This window comes from Castor canadensis, chromosome 5 (assembly GCF_047511655.1).
Source record: "Castor canadensis chromosome 5, mCasCan1.hap1v2, whole genome shotgun sequence".
In the NCBI taxonomy this organism is placed as follows: Eukaryota; Metazoa; Chordata; class Mammalia; order Rodentia; family Castoridae; genus Castor; species Castor canadensis.
The window spans coordinates 67,817,587-67,837,089 of NC_133390.1; the positions used below are offsets into that span (position 1 = coordinate 67,817,587).

At 41.1% G+C, this 19,503-nt stretch overlaps 1 protein-coding gene across 3 annotated transcripts in view; it reads left to right on the forward strand.

Moving 5' to 3' along the window:
• Positions 1 to 19,503, forward strand: part of Cfap91 (cilia and flagella associated protein 91) — an 81,879-nt gene that overhangs the window by 54,822 nt on the left and 7,554 nt on the right. For 2 of the 3 annotated variants that reach the window (XM_074073232.1, XM_020176525.2), the window contains exons 15-17: positions 2,029 to 2,177; positions 2,725 to 2,816; positions 7,009 to 9,207. In XM_074073232.1, the coding sequence (XP_073929333.1) occupies positions 2,029 to 2,177; positions 2,725 to 2,816; positions 7,009 to 7,193 (426 nt within the window). In that variant the 3' untranslated portion in view covers positions 7,194 to 9,207. Of the gene's footprint in view, positions 1 to 2,028; positions 2,178 to 2,724; positions 2,817 to 7,008; positions 9,208 to 19,503 lie in introns of those variants that run through there. The other variant, XM_074073231.1, reaches the window with a different exon arrangement.

Consider the following 19,503-nt stretch of genomic DNA (forward strand, 5'->3'; position numbering starts at 1 on the left):
AAGAACCAACTCCATGGGTGAGAATAAAAAGAAAAGAAACAGGAACCACTTTGCTCAAAAACAGGAAGGCAGAAGCTGGTGAAAAGCTTCTTGGGGAAGTGTCTTCTAAATGCTAGAAATGTCAGGATGTCTAGGAAGGACAGGAGTTAAGATAACCTCTCCAGCCTGACTGAAGGACGATTTATGCAGTGAATGCACCCAGCCATGGACCCTCAGTTTCCAATACCAGCCATCATTTTAATTCCTAGTCTATTTAGTTAAAATACAGCTGCTGTTTTCCTTCCTATTTCCTTACCCTCCATCCTTACAGACACTCATATAGATAAATACATCTGCACACAAACCAAAGTCAGAGATAAATATGGTAAATTTCCATAAAAGAAGCACTGAGAAATATTCACAAATATATCCAGTGTGTACAATATCCGTAAAGACATGGAGGAGCACATGTGCACACATATGCACACACACAGAGCTATCAATGCTCCCTTATTTAATCATTCACTTCCAAGCATAAACGTGTCCAGAAGCTTACTCATTTATACAGATGTATGTAAACATACAAGTACATATTTCACTGTGAGTGGAGCACATCAGACTTCCTGCCTCTCTACTGTGTTATGACTCAGCTATCTAATCGCTCCATATATGTACAGGTTGCTTCCTGAACGAGAGGTAGTCTCTGTGACAGCAGGCATGCTGTATGCTTGCTTTGGGCCTTCCACATCAGCATCAGTAGCTGTATATACTAGACATTCAGCAAATATATTTTTGTTGGTTGGTCATTTGATTGACATTGTATTGAGCTATTATTGAGACAGTCTATGGGGAACACATGGGTTTCAGGTTAGTGTTTTATAGTTAGATGTACAGTAAATATCACACATTCATTGTTGTGCTGAGGCACCCATCAAGAAACAGGTCCTGAATTGTTCCTCAGTGCTGGGCATTATCTCAGATCCAAAGAGACATGCAGACATGAACTAGAAAAGCTCCCTACTTTCAAGATGCTCACCATCTGTTGAGGGGACAGAACGCTTAATCATAGCTGATGCTTGTGATGCTTCCTGTGCACACACCTGTCAAACAGCAAAGCTAACCTGTGTTGGTTATGGTTGCATACCATGGGAGCAGAATCATAAAGCATAGGACAGTTCTCTAGGACAGTCATGAACATGGAAAGGGGCTGTGGCCAGGAAGGACTTGGTGGCCTTCTGAGGTCCTGGCAGTTGACCAATGGGTGCTGGCATTACCCTCATACATACTCTGCACATTTATGTGCTCTGCACATTTGAATTCTAAGTTTTACTTCATGATTTCAAGAAATCTTTAAAAAGAAGCAGTCAGGGCTGGTAGCGGGTTCAATAAATGCTTCAGAGATCCAGGTTCCTTCTAATTTTCTGTTCTTTGGCCCTTAAGGTTGGCCCTTATGGTAAATTTAAAGTGACTGCTGGTGTTTCAGCACTCTGTCCCCAGGAAAATAAGAAATCAAAAGAGAAAAAGCTAAGCCTTTCCCTTGAAGAGGTCTTTTTGGAAGTTGCACATATCATTTCTGCATTATTCCCTTGGCCAGAAGTTGGCCAAATGGCTGTGTCCAGCTCCTAGGAGTGCTAGAAAATGTACCCTTTACTCGAAGTACCTGTTTGCCCAGCTAAAATCCCAGGGTTTTGTTAAGACGGAAGAAAGGACATTGGAAAATACCTCCAAGCCTCTGCCACAGTTAGGTAGGTTGGCCAAGTTACACTGTTGATAAGGACAAAGCCAGGATTCAAACTAGGTCATTGATCTGAAGCCAAGGTCTTTGGCAGTGCTTATTGCTTACCCATCACGTAAAATCCATAGTTCCAAATGGGCTCCATGGATGGGAACTGCCAAGGATGAGTGTGTAGGTAGGTGGGTGACAAATGGATGGAACTGTTGACTTAATGAAGTGTACTTGTTGAAAGAAGGTCAGCCAATGTTCGTGTTTTTCTTACCTTGCATATAACAGCTGTTAGTAAGTAGGGGTATTTTGGGGTTTCTTTGCAGGTGGTTAAAGTTCACCAGAGTACTGTCACCTCCTATCTGGAAGACATAATACTGAATACTGAAGAGAATACTGCAGAAGAACAAGCCAGAGCAGAAATTGAGAAGGTGGCTGAGGAAATCAATGACATTGCCTACGAAATGGAAAGCCGGTGAGCCCACCAAGAGAATAGTCAGCCCATTCATCACCATTATTCTTGTAGAAATTTTTAGGAGCTTAAGATGTCACCACTAAGGAGAAATAAATATACAACTCAGGCTTGGGTGTCCACTGTTTTCCTGATGTAACTTGTTAGAAGTCAACATCCCTACACCTCTGTATGGCAGCAGCCTGAGGTCCCTTGCAATGTGGATTACTTTCTTATTACATGCTTTTGGAATACTTGGAATCGTGAAAACAGTGTGGAAATGTGTGTGTGCATCATTGCTTGGACTTGATCCCAAAGTTTTTGGCTTCCATGTGTAAGCTGAATTTTTAACATTCCCTTCCTCGTAGTCTGGTAAATGAAGGATAAGGACAAATCCTAATTTTCCATGGAGTAAACAAGCTTACCAGGAATGTGCCATGTCAGATCATTCAGTCAAGGAAAAGGTGATGGAAGGATTTGGGCAGTGGAGTTGCTAGGTGTAAATCAACAGCTCAAGCAAAGAAACATAGGAAATAATTTTTATTTATTTATTATTATTACTATTTTTTAGTCGAACATATCTTCAATCAGAGGAGATTGTTGCCGAGTTGGTTTATAGTTTTCTGATTCCAGAAGTGCAAAAAGACTCTGTCAAAGAAAAAGGTAAGCTTTACTTTGGGATTCCAGAGGAGAAGCACTGAGCTGCCTGTTTTGGAATGTGTCTGTTCTTGTCCTGCTGTCTGACTGCAGCTTCTCTTTGCCTCTCAGAGGTGGGATGCAGTTCCTATAAGCTTCTCAAATAGCAAGCCCCAACTTCCTTTAAAAGGAAGTCCCCAAGTTTCTAGAAGACGTGTATCTGATTGACACTGCAGCAGCCTTTTGCAGGCAGGGTACGAGAACTGTGGGTGTGGAAAAGCATGGGTGCCCAAGGATCTAGATCTGTTCTGCTACTCTCCCTGCACCATCAATTCTGAACTTCTGCTGGGACTGCAACTAAGTATAAGTATCTCAATTTATCATTTGTCAAAAGTGACATTTTTGAAAAAGATTAATGCTTTTAGTGAATAGAGAAGGAGAGAAAAATGTCTTAAAAAGGAAAAGAAGGTTCTCCCTGAGTTCTGAAACTATGGGTGCCAGGCCTGATCCCAGAGTGGGGTGACATCAGGACAAGGCCAATATTCAGGTGAGCAGTGCAGAAGCTTCCAGGATGACACAAGGAACTTCAGGGCAAGTTTAAACAGAAAAGTGTGGGATGTTTACAGGATTGAGGGTAAGGGGATGGTGGAGTTCTAACACACTAGGACAAAGGGTTTCTGTATTTTCCCAATTATGTGACAGTTGTGTGATTTTTAAACCCACTCCCCATGGCGATAAGCATTTAGTGTGCTTCTGGTGTGTTTTTCTCTAACTACGCCTCTCTGGCCATGCTTCCAAGTGCATATTCCTGGCAGCACAAATGCTGCGAGTAGGGCATATGCATTTTACATTTTGATAGATTTTACCCCATTGCCCCACAAAAGACTGCTTTACTCCCATCAACAGTGTAAATAGTGCCTGTACCACAAAATTAACCTTTAGGTCAAGAAATACATATTTCTCCATCCCCTTACAGCATAGATGGAGTCTTATGTTTTCTAGATCCTTAAGAAAATATCAGCTCCTTTGTACTCCTAGGTCCAAAGTCAGGTCAGCCTGCACCAGATCTGTTCTACTTGTGGGATGTGAAGGAGATGGGGAAACAGTGGGTTTGACATTTACTAGTTAAGATCCCCTTCCCCAAGTCCTTTTGGGTCCCAAGGGAGAGATTTGGAGGAGGAACCTGAGTGGAAGAATCCAGTGAGACTGTCTATGGGCGACTTGGGGGGTGGGGATGTTCCTTTATAGCATGCCAAATCAAAAATGCCGTGTGGACAGAGAGGAACTTCTGCTTCTCATTTCAAATAAGTCAACCTTATGATATGTACTCTTTACCTACAATTAAGATGTTGTTATACATCTTAATTGTATACCGCCTTATACAATTACCGCCTTATTCACAGATTTATTACATGTGATTTGGGCCAAGGGTGATCACAAAAGTAAATACTTTTTTTTAAAAATCAAAAGAAATGTCAAAACCAAAAAAATTTAAGTTCCCACATGTGTACCACGCATCTCAGTGGATGGTGAGAAGCTCGTCAGTCCCACGTTTTTGTCAGTTCAGTTGTGTTTAAATTGTCCTGTTGTCTGCTGAGTGTTTCCCTGCCCTTAATTTTGTGAAAATCTGTCTTCCCAAAAGCAAGTGGTACCTAAAAATCAAGGTAAAAGTGAATGTGCTTGATTTAAGTGAGAAAGTGAAATTTTAGATTTGTTTAGTGCAAGTTGGGGGCATTATGGGAAAAGCAAGTCGAGCACCCACAGTGCAGCACTGAACTCTGTGCATCCTGAGCCCTGGCCGGTTTTCCTCAACAGGTCTCCTGGGAACCGTATTCCCGTGGGTAGCAAGGGTCTGATGTGTACAGGCCATTTTGAGTTGTCTCACTTTTAAAAATTTGCTGATTCAGAAAGACCTTAAAGAGTCAGTCTATAGGTATAAAATAACAGTAACTGCCAAGTTTTTTTAAATAAAAATTTTTATTAGGATGTATTCATTACAGAGGGGGGAATTCAAAGTGACAGTTCCACTCAGACTTATATTGTACATTATTTACATTTCTCTCATCTTTTCTCCCCAGCCCCATTCCCACCCAGTGCCAGCCAAGTCTTAAATGCACACATTTAAAATTCTAAGCAGTGCACTAACCATTTGAAAATGTACATTAGCTCAATTTCTTTTTTTTTTTTTTTTGGCTTCACTTGGGTTTGAACTCAGGGCCTCACGCTTGCTAGGCAGGTGCTCTTACCACTGAAGCCACTCTGCCAGCCCCTTCTTTGTAATTTTTTTTTAAAGATAAGGTCTCTATTTGCTGTGAGAGGGGCAGCTTCAAAGCTCTATCCTCCTGACCTCTGCCTCCCAAGTAGCTAGGATTACAGGTGTGAGCCACTAGCACCAGGCTCTCAGTTTCTTACAACAGCTGCAGGTGCATTCTCCCTTTTCAGCTAAGGAATTAGTGCTTGCAAATATGCTTGCAGAATTGAGGCATGACCTATGTGGCTCCAAATCCCCTGCATTTTCAACCACACTGCTGTAAAGTGCAGTGAGCTGTGTGAATTACCCTATGTAAAGTAGCCAATACCAGAATAGCAAAGAATCTGTAGTACATTTTTTTTGAGACAGGGTTTCACTGTGTAAACCAGGTTTACCTCAAATTCACAATCCTCCTGCCTTAGCCTCCTGAGTGCTGGGATGACCGGCCTGTACCACCATGCCCAGTCTAGAGTACTTCTTACTGTCATATTATATATTACTTTGGATAAATTGCCTGACTGCTCTGTGTTTATGTTTATCTTCTGAAAGTGAGGATATTAATAAAATTCTCTTTTAGGATTGTGGGAATTTAATGGATAACTGATGCCACTTGCTTATCAGTGCTTGGCACAGTAGGTCATCATCATCACTCATGCAACACGCTCTTTTCCAAAGGCTTAGGCACTTCCTCAGTCAGTGCTGAAGCTTGACAAGGACACTTAGAATTTGGAACTAGGACCACCTCGTCACCAATCAACAGTGCCCTCGATATTAGAAACTAAGGTCCAAAGAGAAGTGTGAGACAGGAGTTTTGTTAAAACCAATCAGTCATCCACAATCACTGATAACGCAGATTGAGAACAAAATGTAACTCCTGTGAAACACTTCAGTGCTGCGTGGGTTGGCATAAATGTGTACATGATAGGTGGGAAATGTGAGCTGACTGAATCCAAGCAGACTTTCCGGAGGAACTGGACTTTGAAAAAGGGCATGACTCTGAGTACAGGCATTCTAGGTGAGGCAAGCTGCTAAGGGTTGGAGTGAAGGAAAATGCTGGCCTAAATAAAGAGTGGGAGCAGCAAGAAATAGGTGTGTGGCCAGAAGCAGTGGTTCATTCCTATAATACCAGCTACAAGGGAGGCAGAGATTAGGAGGATTTAGGATCAAGGCCAACCCAGGAAAAAACAGCTAGACCCCATCTCAAAAAAATAGGTCAGGTACAATAATGCACACTTGTAATTCTAGCTTTGCAGGAGGCATAGGAAAGAGGATTGCAGTCCAAAAAGCTTGAGACCCTATCTGAAAAATGATCTAAAAGCAAAAAAGGGCTGGACGCATGTCAAATGGTAGAGCACTGCCTAACAAATGCAAGGCCCTGAGTTCAAAACCCCAGTACTACCCTACCTCTCCACCCCCACAATAAGGTGTGGATTTGGGGTTAGTTAATTTCATTGCCATGACAAAATACCTTACAGAAATAATTTGAAAGGAAAGATTCATTTTGGCTCACAGTTTCAGAGGTTTCAGTTGTAGTCAGCTGGCTCTGTTGTTGCTGGGCTGTGGTGAGGCAGAGTGTCATGGCAGAAGGCCCTGGCAGAGCAAAGTTGCTCACTTCATGTGCCCAGGAAGCAGAAAGAATGAAGGACAAAGGATTGGTAACAGATTCACCCTCCAAAGGTGCGCCCCAGTGATCCACATACCTCAGTCAGCCAGGAACTTATCAATGTACTAACCTATCGATTATATTAGTGCCTTCCTGATCAATCATCTCTTAATAGTGTCACCAGCTGGGGACCATGCTTGCAATACATGTCCTTCTAAATTCTTAATTTTTCCTTAATTCAGTTAGCTCTAAGAAGAATATATGTGGTTTGCAAAATTACCATGTTTGTCACTACCCCTTGAGGACATTTGGGAATGGTTTCATTCAGATTCTCCGAGTAAAACTCTCCTGTCACTCTGGCACAGTGAGGGCTGCACAGCGGAAGCACATCCTGGCGGCCCATGAGATCATCCACCAGCACACAGAAGCCATGGTCTGGCAGAGCGTCACCCAGCAGCTGCAGGAGGAGGGCTCAGTTGCCAAGAATTCACCCACCAGAGAAACTCGAACTGAAGACGACAGGGAAACGCAAGACATGGAAAATGGCTAAGTGAGTGTGATTTCCCATCCCCGAGGAAGCAGAGGAGGAGGAGAGGCAGCATTCTTCAGCTTTGTGCTCTACTCAGCACGATATGGATGATCTGCCCTTGTTTAAGAAAGTGAAGTGCTTCCATCTAAATTAGCTCTGGTCGTCCAGGTCCACACGCCTACGGTTGAAATGATAGCTAGAGGTCGTAAGACAGCAAATGGACTCTTGTGATCTCGAAAACAGGACTCAAGGTTCTTTTTGTGGGTTATCTTATAATATAACTGTACTCCATTGCAAATAAAGTTGTAGAGTGTGTGAACTTAATTTTTTTCTTTTGCTGATACTAGGGTTTGAACTCAGGGCCTCGCTCTTGCTAGGCAAGCGCTCTACCACTTGAGCAACTCCTCCTGCCCTTTCTACTTTTAGTTGTTTTTCAGATGAGGTCTCATGTTTTGGCCCAGGTTGGCTTGGACTGTGATCCTCCTACTTATGCCTCCATGTAGCTGAGATTGCAGGAATAAACCACCATACCCAGTCTGTGAGCACTGTCTCCAAAAGGCTTGTTCATCTGGAGGTGGACAGGATAGGCTCTGATGCATTGTGCTCATTGCAAGCATAGCACGAAGTATCGAATCGCCCAGTTCAACTTGAACGTCTCCTGAAATGCACACTGGGGGTTGATGTTAGGCTCGACTAAACATTCATACAAGACTAATATAGGCCACACTTGGCATGAATGTACCCAGCAAGATGTGACAGGAAACACAGCTTCCTGCGGGGTAACAGCAGACACTTCTCTCCCTATGAGAGCTCTCGCATTGCGCACACAGGACACAGAGCAGTTTTCTTTAGCCCTAGGATACAGAACTCAGGCATAAGGAAAAGAGATTCACATTAGATGGTATAGGAGCTGTCTGGCTTCTGAACCTCACACCCCAGGTTCAGAATCTCCTGTAACAGTCCTGTAAATAGAGCTTCCAGGGTCCCCGTGATGGATTTGCCCAGTAACAAAGATCAGCACACTGAGGGATGTTCAGAGCCATCCTTTCCTGTTTGCATTAACAGTGCTGGTAAATCCTCCCTGTCCAGATGCAGTTTACCTGTCTGGGGTCTTTTTTACCGTCAGTAGTTGAGGTCGCTTAGTAATGCAGTTGACACATACCACATTATCTATTGGATTCCTAGAAGAATAGAGGTACAGAGTCAACTGAAAGTAAAACCCTATGAGAAGGGAGCGAACCTTTGCTTCCTTCTCTGGGGGAGACCCATTTGTGCTTTTCTACTGTGCTCACTGTCATGTTGGGGCAAGACTAGACACCTCTGCCAGTAGCTGTCTAGTCTTGTACAAATCACTTCCCTTCACTTGGGGTTTGCCTATGCATGCACTCTCTGCAGAGGATCTGCTGGAATCTTAAGTCCTAACCAAAGTAGGGATCATGAAAGGAAGACTGAAGTAAGGGGGAGGTTAAGAAAGAACCAAGAAGCAGGTAATTCACGCCTGTAATCCTAGCTACTTAGAAGGAAGAGATCAGGAGGATTGTGGTTCGAAGTCATTCCAGGCATATAGTTCACGAGACCCTATCTTAAAAAATACCTAACACAAAAAAGGGCTGCAGAGTGGCTTAAGTGGTAGAGCGCCTGCCTAACAAGTGTGAAGCCCTGAGTTGAACCACTAGTCCTTATACCGCACACACAAAGAAAAAGCCAAGAGAAAACAGGTACATGACTTTGAGATGTCAATTTGTGGCTGTAAATTACAGCGCCAAAAAAAAAAAAAACAAAAAAAAACTTTTGGCTTTAATTAATAACAAAATAACCAAGTTGGGCACAGTCCCAGCTGCCTGGGAGGCTGAGGTGGGAGGATGTCTTAAGCCCAATAATTTGAGACCAGCCTGGGCAACACAATGAAACCCTGTCTCAATAAAAACCTAAACCAAAAAAGTAATGAAATAACCTTAGAAATTATTGAATATATAAACCATGTATCTATATAGAATGCCATCTATTATTTATAAAATACAAATTTAAGGACCAAGGTTTTCTGTTGTTTTTTTTTTAAGCAATTCTGGGGTTTGAACTCAGGGCCTCATGCTTTCGAGGCAGACACTACCACTTGAGCCATTCCATAAGCAGGACCAAGCATTTTGCCTACCTTAGTATTGTGATAAAAGTAAGCCAGAGGATTGGAGTATCTTTTTTTTCTGATATGAAAATTAAATAAGATTAGTAAATTACACAGTTCAAATCTATCTTACACTGTTCCATATGATAGTCATAAAATCTAGTTGCAAAAAAGAATTCTGGTGGCCAGACTAACTGTAGACTCTCAGCAAAGATCAACCAATAAATCACATGGTTGGAACATGAAGCTTAGTTGCGCCCAATTGTATATATTTCTCCCTCTTCCTTGCAGAGGGAAGGAAGGGAAGGCAGTTGTGAGGTTATTTAGTAATGCTAAAGGTGACAGGCAGGAGGCACGGCCACAGAGGTAGATGCATACATGTGGCTTGGAGAGCTAGTGAAATAGCGAGGCGCTCTTCTGGGCCAAAATCTAAGAGGAGACAGAAATTCAGAGAGTTGGGCCTGGTATTTGGAACTACCATTTTGCTGTTTGTTTATTTATTGCAGTGCTGGGGATTGAATCCAGGGCCTTGCACATGCTAGGCAAGTGTTTTGTTTTGTTTTTGATACAGGATCTCACTTGAATTCTCAAACCTCCTGCCTCTGCTTTCCTGTTTGCATGTTTTATGTGTTCAGTGACTTCAAAGGTTATTTTATTTTTGTTTTTGTTTCCTGAGGGACTATGCCAATTCTAGAAAATGTGGCTGAAAGGCTAAGCAGTTCTTTTAAAAGCATAAAGTAAGAATACAAAAACTAGAGTCCAAATTGAGGCCCTGGTGAGCCCCCTTAATTTGGATAGAGACTATAAAAGGCTGTGCCCCAGTAGTAAGGGTTACCCATAAGGAAGAATCACTGCATGCAGTACAGTTTAGCTTATAATCATCCAAAGGATTTTTAAAATCTCAGTCGCAGAAGTTGAATTAATGAGATGCTTGATTCTTGATTCTGACTGTAACTTGTCAGAAATAAAACCTAAATTTTTTTTTGGAGAAAGTTAACATAATATACAATTTCCAGAACACAAGCAAGGATATCAGGTACCTGAGGAGGCATGACAACTTGAATAAGCAGTAGTAGAAACAATAGATGATAGAAACAGATGGAAAGGGATCTAAAATAGTGGAATTATTGGGCATGGACTTTACGATAGCTGTGTTTACTGCTGTCGACTTCTAGTCTCTGGAATTCCAAAAGGAATAAATCTCTGTGATTTAAGCCATCCAGTCTATAGTATTTTGTTATGGAATCCCCAGATGACTAATACAGACTTTTTTATACCAGAATTGGGTGCTACTATAATAAATACCTAAATATGTGGGACTGGCTTTGTAACTGGGCAATAGGTAGCGACACAAAGAGTGTTGAGATCCATGATAGTAGCACAGACACCAAGGGTATTGCTGTTGAGGTCTCAGATGCGGAAACTGTTGCTGGAAACTGGAGAAAAGGTAACCTTTGACTGAACTGTGTTCTTTTTTTTTTTTCCTTTTATTATTCATATGTGCATACAAGGCTTGGGTCATTTCTCCCCCCTGCCCCCACCCCCTCCCTTACCACCCACTCCACCCCCTCCCGCTCCCCCCCACCCCCTCAATACCCAGCAGAAACTATTTTGCCCTTATTTCTAATTGTGTTGTAGAGAGAGTATAAGCAATAATAGGAAGGAACAAGGGGTTTTGCTGGTTGAGATAAGGATAGCTATACAGGGCATTGACTCACATTGATTTCCTTTGCGTGGGTGTTACCTTCTAGGTTAATTCTTTTTGATCTCACCTATTCTCAAGTTCCTGGTCCCCTTTTCCTATTGGCCTCAGTTGCTTTTAAGGTATCTGCTTTAGTTTCTCTGCGTTGAGGGCAACAAATGCTAGCTAGTTTTTTAGGTGTCTTACCTATCCTCACCCCTCCCTTGTGTGCTAAAGCTTTTATCATGTGCTCAAAGTCCAATCCCAATGTTGTGTTTGCCCTTGATCTAATGTCCACATATGAGGGAGAACATACGATTTTTGGTCTTTTGGGCCAGGCTAACCTCACTCAGAATGATGTTCTCCAATTCCATCCATTTACCAGCGAATGATAACATTTCGTTCTTCTTCATGGCTGCATAAAATTCCATTGTGTATAGATACCACATTTTCTTAATCCATTCGTCAGTGCTGGGGCATCTTGGCTGTTTCCATAACTTGGCTATTGTGAATAGCGCTGCAATAAACATGGGTGTGCAGGTGCCTCTGGAGTAACCTGTGTCACAGTCTTTTGGGTATATCCCCAAGAGTGGTATTGCTGGATCAAATGGTAGCTCAATGTTTAGCTTTTTAAGTAGCCTCCAAATTTTTTTCCAGAGTGGTTGTACTAGTTTACATTCCCACCAACAGTGTAAGAGGGTTCCTTTTTCCCCGCATCCTCGCCAACACCTGTTGTTGGTGGTGTTGCTGATGATGGCTATTCTAACAGGGATGAGGTGGAATCTTAGCATGGTTTTAATTTGCATTTCCTTTATTGTTAGAAATGGTGAGCATTTTTTCATGTGTTTTTTGGCCATTTGAATTTCTTCTTTTGAGAAAGTTTTGTTTAGTTCACTTGCCCATTTCTTTATTGGTTCATTAGTTTTGGGAGAATTTAGTTTTTTAAGTTCCTTATATATTCTGGTTATCAGTCCTTTGTCTGATGTATAGCTGGCAAATATTTTCTCCCACTCTGTGGGTGTTCTCTTCAGTTTAGAGACCATTTCTTTTGATGAACAGAAGCTTTTTAGCTTTATGAGGTCCCATTTATCTATGCTATCTCTTAGTTGTTGTGCTGCTGGGGTTTCGTTGAGAAAGTTCTTACCTATACCTACTAACTCCAGAGTATTTCCTACTCTTTCTTCTATCAACTTAAGAGTTTGGGGTCTGATATTAAGATCCTTGATCCATTTTGAGTTAATCTTGGTATAGGGTGATATACATGGATCTAGTTTCAGTTTTTTGCAGACTGCTAACCAGTCTTCCCAGCAGTTTTTGTTGAAGAGGCTGCTTTTTCTCCATCGTATATTTTTAGTGCCTTTGTCAAAGACAAGTTGGTTATAGTTGTGTGGCTTCATATCTGGGTCCTCTATTCTGTTCCACTGGTCTTCATGTCTGTTTTTGTGCCAGTACCATGCTGTTTTTATTGCTATTGCTTTGTAATATAGTTTGAACTCAGGTATTGTGATACCTCCTGCATTGTTCTTTTGATTAAGTATTGCCTTGGCTATTCGTGGCCTCTTGTGTTTCCATATAAATTTCACGGTAGATTTTTCGATCTCTTTAATGAATGTCATTGGAATTTTGATGGGAATTGCATTAAACATGTAGATTACTTTTGGGAGTATCGACATTTTTACTATGTTGATTCTACCAATCCATAAGCATGGGAGATCTCTCCACTTTCTATAGTCTTCCTCAATCTCTTTCTTCAGAAGTGTATAGTTTTCCTTGTAGAGGTCTTTCACATCTTTTGTTAGGTTACACCTAGGTATTTGATTTTTTTTGAGGCTATTGTAAATGGAATTGTTTTCATGTATTCTTTTTCAGTTTGCTCATTATTAGTGTATAGAAATGCTAATGATTTTTCTATGTTGATTTTATATCCTGCTACCTTGCTATAGCTATTGATGATGTCTAGAAGCTTCTGAGTAGAGTTTTTTGGGTCTTTAAGGTATAGGATCATGTCATCTGCAAATAGGGATATTTTGACAGTTTCTTTACCTATTTGTATTCCTTTTATTCCTTCTTCTTGCCTAATTGCTCTGGCTAGGAATTCCAATACTATGTTGAATGGGAGTGGAGATAGTGGGCATCCTTGTCTGGTTCCTGATTTTAGAGGGAATGGTTTCAGTTTTTCTCCGTTAAGTATAATGCTGGCTGTAGGTTTGTCATATATAGCTTTTATAATGTTGAGGTACTTTCCTTCTATTCCTAGTTTTCTTAGAGCTTTTATCATGAAATGGTGTTGGATCTTATCAAAGGCTTTTTCTGCATCTATTGAGATGATCAAGTGGTTTTTGTCTTTGCTTCTGTTAATGTGGGTTTATTACGTTTATTGATTTTCGTATGTTGAACCACCCTTGCATCCCTGGGATGAAGCCTACTTGGTCGAGGTGAATAATCTTTTTGATGTGTTGTTGAATTCAGTTTGCCATTATTTTGTTGAGTATTTTTGCGTCAATGTTCATTAAGGAGATTGGCCTATAGTTCTCCTTTTTGGAGGTGTCTTTGCCTGGTTTTGGGATAAGTGTAATACTGGCTTCATAAAACGTGTTTGGCAGTTTTCCTTCCCTTTTATTTCGCGGAACAGTTTAAGGAGGGTTGGTATCAGTTCTTCTTTAAAGGTCTGATAGAATTCAGCAGAGAATCCATCAGGTCCTGGCCTTTTCTTTTTGGGGAGACTCTTGATTACTGCTTCAATTTCATTTTGTGTTATAGATCTATTCAAGTGATTAATTTCCTCTTGGTTCAGTTTTGGATGGTCATATGTATCTAGAAATCTGTCCATTTCTTTAAGATTTTCAAATTTATTTGAATATAGGTTCTCAAAGTAGTCTCTGATGATTTCCTGGACTTCCATGGTGTTTGTTGTTATCTCCCCTTTTGCATTCCTGATTCTACTAATTTGGGTTTTTTCTCTCCTCATTTTAGTCAGGTTTGCCAGGGGTCTATCAATCTTGTTTATTTTTTCAAAGAACCAACTTTTTGTTTCATTAATTCTTTGTATGGTTTTTTTGGTTTCTATTTTGTTGATTTCAGCTCTTATTTTTATTATTTCTCTCCTTCTATTTGTTTTGGGATTTGCTTGTTCTTGTTTTTCTAGGAGTTTGAGATGTATCATTAGGTCATTGATTTGGGATCTTTCAGTCTTTTTAATATATGCACTCATGGCTATAAACTTTCCTCTCAGGACTGCCTTAGCTGTGTCCCATAGGTTCCGGTAGGTTGTGTTTTCATTTTCATTGACTTCCAGGAACTTTTTAATTTCCTCTTTTATTTCATCGATGATCCATTCTTCATTAAGTAATGAGTTATTTAGTTTCCAGCTGTTTGCATAGTTTTTGTCTTTACTTTTGTTGTTAAGTTCTACTTTTACTGCATTGTGATCAGATAGTATGCGCAGTATAATTTCTATTTTCTTATATTTGCTGAGACTTGCTTTGTGCCCTAGGATATGATCTATTTTGGAGAAGGTTCCATGGGCTGCTGAGAAGAATGTATATTGTGTAGAAGTTGGATGAAATGTTCTGTAGACTTCAACTAGGTCCATTTGATCTATTGCATATTTTACATCTTGGATTTCTTTATTGATTTTTTGTTTGGATGACCTATCTATTGATGATAATGGGGTGTTAAAGTCTCCCACAACCACTGTGTTGGCGTTTATATATGCTTTTAGGTCTTTCAGGGTATGTTTGATGAAATTGGGTGTGTTGACATTGGGTGCGTACAGGTTGATAATTATTATTTCCTTTTGGTCTAGTTCCCCTTTTATCAGTAGGGAATGTCCTTCTTTATCTCGTTTGATCAATGTAGGTTTGAAGTCTACTTTGTCAGAGATAAGTATTGCTACTCCTGCCTGTTTTCGGGGGCCATTGGCTTGGTAACTCTTCTTCCAGCCTTTCATCCTTAGCCTATGCTTATTTCTGTTGGTGAGATGAGTCTCCTGTAAGCAACAAATTGTTGGATCTTCCTTTTTTATCTATTTCGTCAAGTGGTGCCTTTTGGTGGGTGAATTAAGTCCGTTAACATTAAGCATTAGTACTGATAGGTATGTGGTGATTCTTGTCATTTAGTTCTCTTAGTTGTTTGAAGGTTTGATTGTGTGTACCTAAGTTGAGGTTACTCGCTACTTTCTTGCTTTCTCTTTTCCTGTGGTTTGGTGCTGCCTGCCTTTTCATGGTTAAGTTGGGTGTCACTTTCTGTGTGCAGAATCCCTTGAAGAATCCTTTGTTGTGGTGGCTTTGTGGTCACATATTGTTTTAGTTTCTGCTGATCATGGAAGACTTTTATTGCTCCATCTATTTTGAATGATAGTTTTGCTGGGTAGAGTATCCTGGGGTTGAAGTTATTTTCATTCAGTGCCCGGAAGATCTCACCCCATGCTCTTCTTGCTTTTAATGTTTCTGTTGAGAAGTCTGCTGTGATTTTGATGGGTTTACCTTTGTATGTTACTTGTTTTTTCTCTCTTACAGCCTTCAATATTCTTTCCCTAGTTTCTGAATTTGTTGTTTTAATGATGATATGTCGTGGGGTAGTTCTATTTTGATCTGGTCTGTTTGGTGTCCTAGAGGCCTCTTACATCTGTATGGGAATATCTTTCTCTAGATTTGGGAAATTTTCCATTATTATTTTGTTGAATATATTACGCATTCCCTTCGCTTGCACCTCTTCTCCTTCTTTGATGCCCATGATTCTCAAGTTTGGTCTTTTGATGGAGTCGGTGAGTTCTTGCATTTTCTTTTCACAGGTCTTGAGTTGTTTAATTAATAGTTCTTCGGTTTTTCCTTTCATTACCATTTCAGCTTCAAGTTCTGAGATTCTGTCTTCTGTTTGTTCTATTCTGCTGGATTGGCCTTCCGTTTTGTCTTGCAGTTCTGTTTCGTTCTTTTTTCTGAGGTTTTCCATATCCTGGCTGTTTTGCTTTTTAATGTTGTCTGTTTTTGTCCTGAGTTCATTTATCTGTTTATTCATCATGTTCTCTCTTTCACTTTGGTGTTTATACAGTGCTTCTATGGTTTCCTTTATTTCTTCTTTTGCTTTTTCAAATTCTCTATTTTTGTTGTCTTAGAATTTCTTGAGTGTCTCCTGTACATTTTGGTTGACCCTATCCAGTATCATCTCTATAAAATTCTCATTGAGTACCTGTAGTATGTCTTCTTTTAAATTATTCTAGTAGGCTTCATTGGGTCCTTTGGCATAGTTTATCTTCATTTTGTTGGAGTCTGGATCTGAGTACCTGTTTTCTCTCTTCCCCTCTGGTTCCTGTACTGATTTTTTGCTGTGTGGAAACTGGTTTCCCTGTTTTTTCTGTCTTCCTGTCATTGTCTTTGGTGTTGTTACTGTTCCTGTACTGTGTGCAATTAATTATTTTCTTGCATGTAATAATAGCAATGGTAATATTTAGAATGGAAGGGTGAGCTGAGGTGGAAAGCAAGAAGTTAAAGAAATGGGAAAAACAAATACACAGACTGGAGGGAGAAAACAGAACAAGGTGTCAGACAAGAAGATTTCAAAGGTATAAACAGGAAGTTTTAGTGTACTAATCGACAGTAAGCTGAACAGACATTAGAGAGACAGAGAGAGGATTGAAAATCAAAAATTAAAAAAAAAGGTAAAAATAAAAATAAAAAATAAGTAAATGAAAGAAAAATCTATTTATAAAAATGTATTAAAATAAAATGAAAAAATAGAAAAATTTAAAAAACCAAAAAACCAACAAACCAAAAAACCTCCAAGTTCAAATGCAGTGAAGTCTCAGTCTCCAATCCTAGAGATGGTGCCTCAGATGTTGTTCTGTAGTTGTCTCATCAAAGGGGATGCATAAAGAAGAACAAAACTACTCACACATGCACAAAAAAAAACCCACCAAGTGTCCCAAGTTCAAATGCAATACAGTTTCAGTAAGTTTTTCAGCTTGCAGGTGTAATTCGGTTGTTCTCTCATCAAAGGTAGGGAGACAAAGAAAAAAAAAGAAAAAGAGTCTGGAAACAGTTCTGAGAATGGTATATGCAGCTGTGGCTTGCCTGCCTGCTGCTGTCAGCCTGCTGTTGCTGGAGGCGTTATTTATGCAGATCTCTGGGGTGAGCTTAGCACTCACCTGGCCCTGCAGGCTTTGTTGCTCAGATTTCTCCTGTTTGTGAGCCTCTGCTACAAGCTTTCCCCTTTCCAAACACTGGGAAAGGTGACACTGCACCCGCGTTGTCAGGCCTGCGTGTTTATTTACAGTTCATGTGCGAGGTGGGTTGTCCCCCCTCTCCTGTGCAGTTCTCCTCCCACCTCCGCTTTCACAAGCTTTCCTGCTCCTGATTACTGGGCGGTGCTGCTGCTCCTGCCAGCCACCATGTTTGTTTACAGCTCACGTGGGAAGTGGGTCTTCCTCCTCTCCTGTGGAGTTTTCCTCCCTCTGCCAATCTCACCAGCTTTCCCGCTCCTGGTTGCTGGGCGCACGCCCCCGCTCCTGCCAGAGCCTCTCCGGCCAGCCCTGCTTGTTTATTTACAGTCCCGGGAAGGATTCCCTTCCCCCAATCTTCGGTGCTCAGTGCGCCCCACCCTCTTTCCTGCATGTCTTATTTGTTCTTATTGCTATTACTCAGTTTCTTTTTTTTTTCCCTGGTTGGAGGTCAGTCTGTCCAGGGGGCTATGCTGCTCTGGCCCAGGCTTGTCTGTGGGAGTACCATGGTACCGCGAAGCTCACCTGGTCCACGTCTTCCCAAGCCATCTGGGCGCTGGCGACTGGCAGCCTGGGGGCCCTCCTTGTTTCTCTGTTTAATGTGAAGTGGAGATTCTCTGCGCCGGCTGGAGGTGTGGAGGGGTCAAAGTTATGCCTTTTCTCAGTGATTATGCCTGCAATGTGTGTCTCCAGCGTCTCTCCAAGATTTCACTATAGGAGGCTCGCTTTCTGCTTCCTCCCTCTAGCCGCCATCTTGGAATCTGTGAACTGTGTTCTAATGTTTTATGGAAGGTAGTTCTTGTGAACGATAAAATTGGATATTTAGCCGAGGATATATCTAAGTAAAATATTAAAAGAATGTGACTTGGTTCTGCCTGACTTCTTATGGTAAATGAAAGGCAAGATATGTACTGAAGAAGAAATTATTAAACAAAAAGGTAGCAGAGCTTCAAGATTTGAAAAGTTCTCAGCCTATCAAAATTGCAAAAAATGAGAAAACATTCTGATGAGAACACTAAGGGTATGGCTGAACAACCATTTGATAAAGAATTTATGGAATTCTATGAGTGGAAATGCTGCCAGTTTAAACTGAAGAGACAGGATGAAATTAAGCAAGGCAGTTGGATTTCATGGACTCAATAGGATGGGACAAAGGAGCTGTTAGGTTGTGAAAATGCAGTATTCATCAGAGGGAAAATAACCCCAAAGGAGATTCAGAATCACCAGGGCCATTGCCCCAGTATTAACAGGCCAGACAGCCTCCACTCTGAGTCTTGCAGGGTGGGACCACCCCATGGACTCTGGCTCAGAAGAGCCACAGGGTGGGACCCCAGCCCAGCTGAGCTACAAGAAAAGGACCCCCACCTAGAGTCATGGGATGGCACATTGCTGAATCAAAGGATCAGGACTACCACCACAGAGCCATGGGGATGGTGCTGCCATCCCAGAGGGCCTAGAAGGCAGCACATTAGCCAAAGAAAGATTATTCTCAAGTCTTAGTATCCAATGGAATTTGCCTTACTAGGTTTTGGGTTTGCTTAGAACTCATCACCCCTTTTTTCTTTCCTACTTCTCCCTTTTGGAATGGTACTATCTATCCTATGCCTGCTCACTGTTGTAATTTGGCTTCACAGGCTCACAGCTAGAGAAGAATTTTGCCTTAGAATGACTTGTATCTTGAATCTCACCCATATTTGATTTAGATAGTATTTAAATGAGGGTTTGAACTCTAGACTTTAGGCTTGATACTGAAACGAGTTAAGACTTTAGGAACTGTTGGGATGGACCAAATATGTTTTGTGTGTGAGAAGTACATGCATTCTGGGGGTCCTAGGGCACAACTGTATGGATTGAGTGTCCCTGTAAAATGCATATGTTGAAGCCCCAACTCCCAATTTGATGGTATTTGGAGATGGGACCTTTAGGAGATAGTTACATTTAGATAAGGTTATGAGGGTTAGACACTCATGACGCTATTAGTGTCCTTATGAGAAGAAAAACCAGAGTGTATTCTCTCTCTCTCTTTCTCTCTCTCTCTCTCTCTTTCTCTCTTTTTCACCCTGCCACATGTATTCTGTAAGCAGAAGAAAAATGATCCCAGTGTGTTACTCAGACCTTTCATCACTGTGACGGACACCTTAGAGATACATTTCAAAGAAGGAAAGATTTACTTTGGCTCACAGTTTCAGAGACACTTAAGTTCACAGTTGCCTGGTCAATCACTGGGCCTGTGGTGAAGAAGAACATTGTGGTAATGGTGGGAGCATGTGACAGAGGAGGCTGTTTACCTCATGGCTGCAGAGAAGCAGAGAAG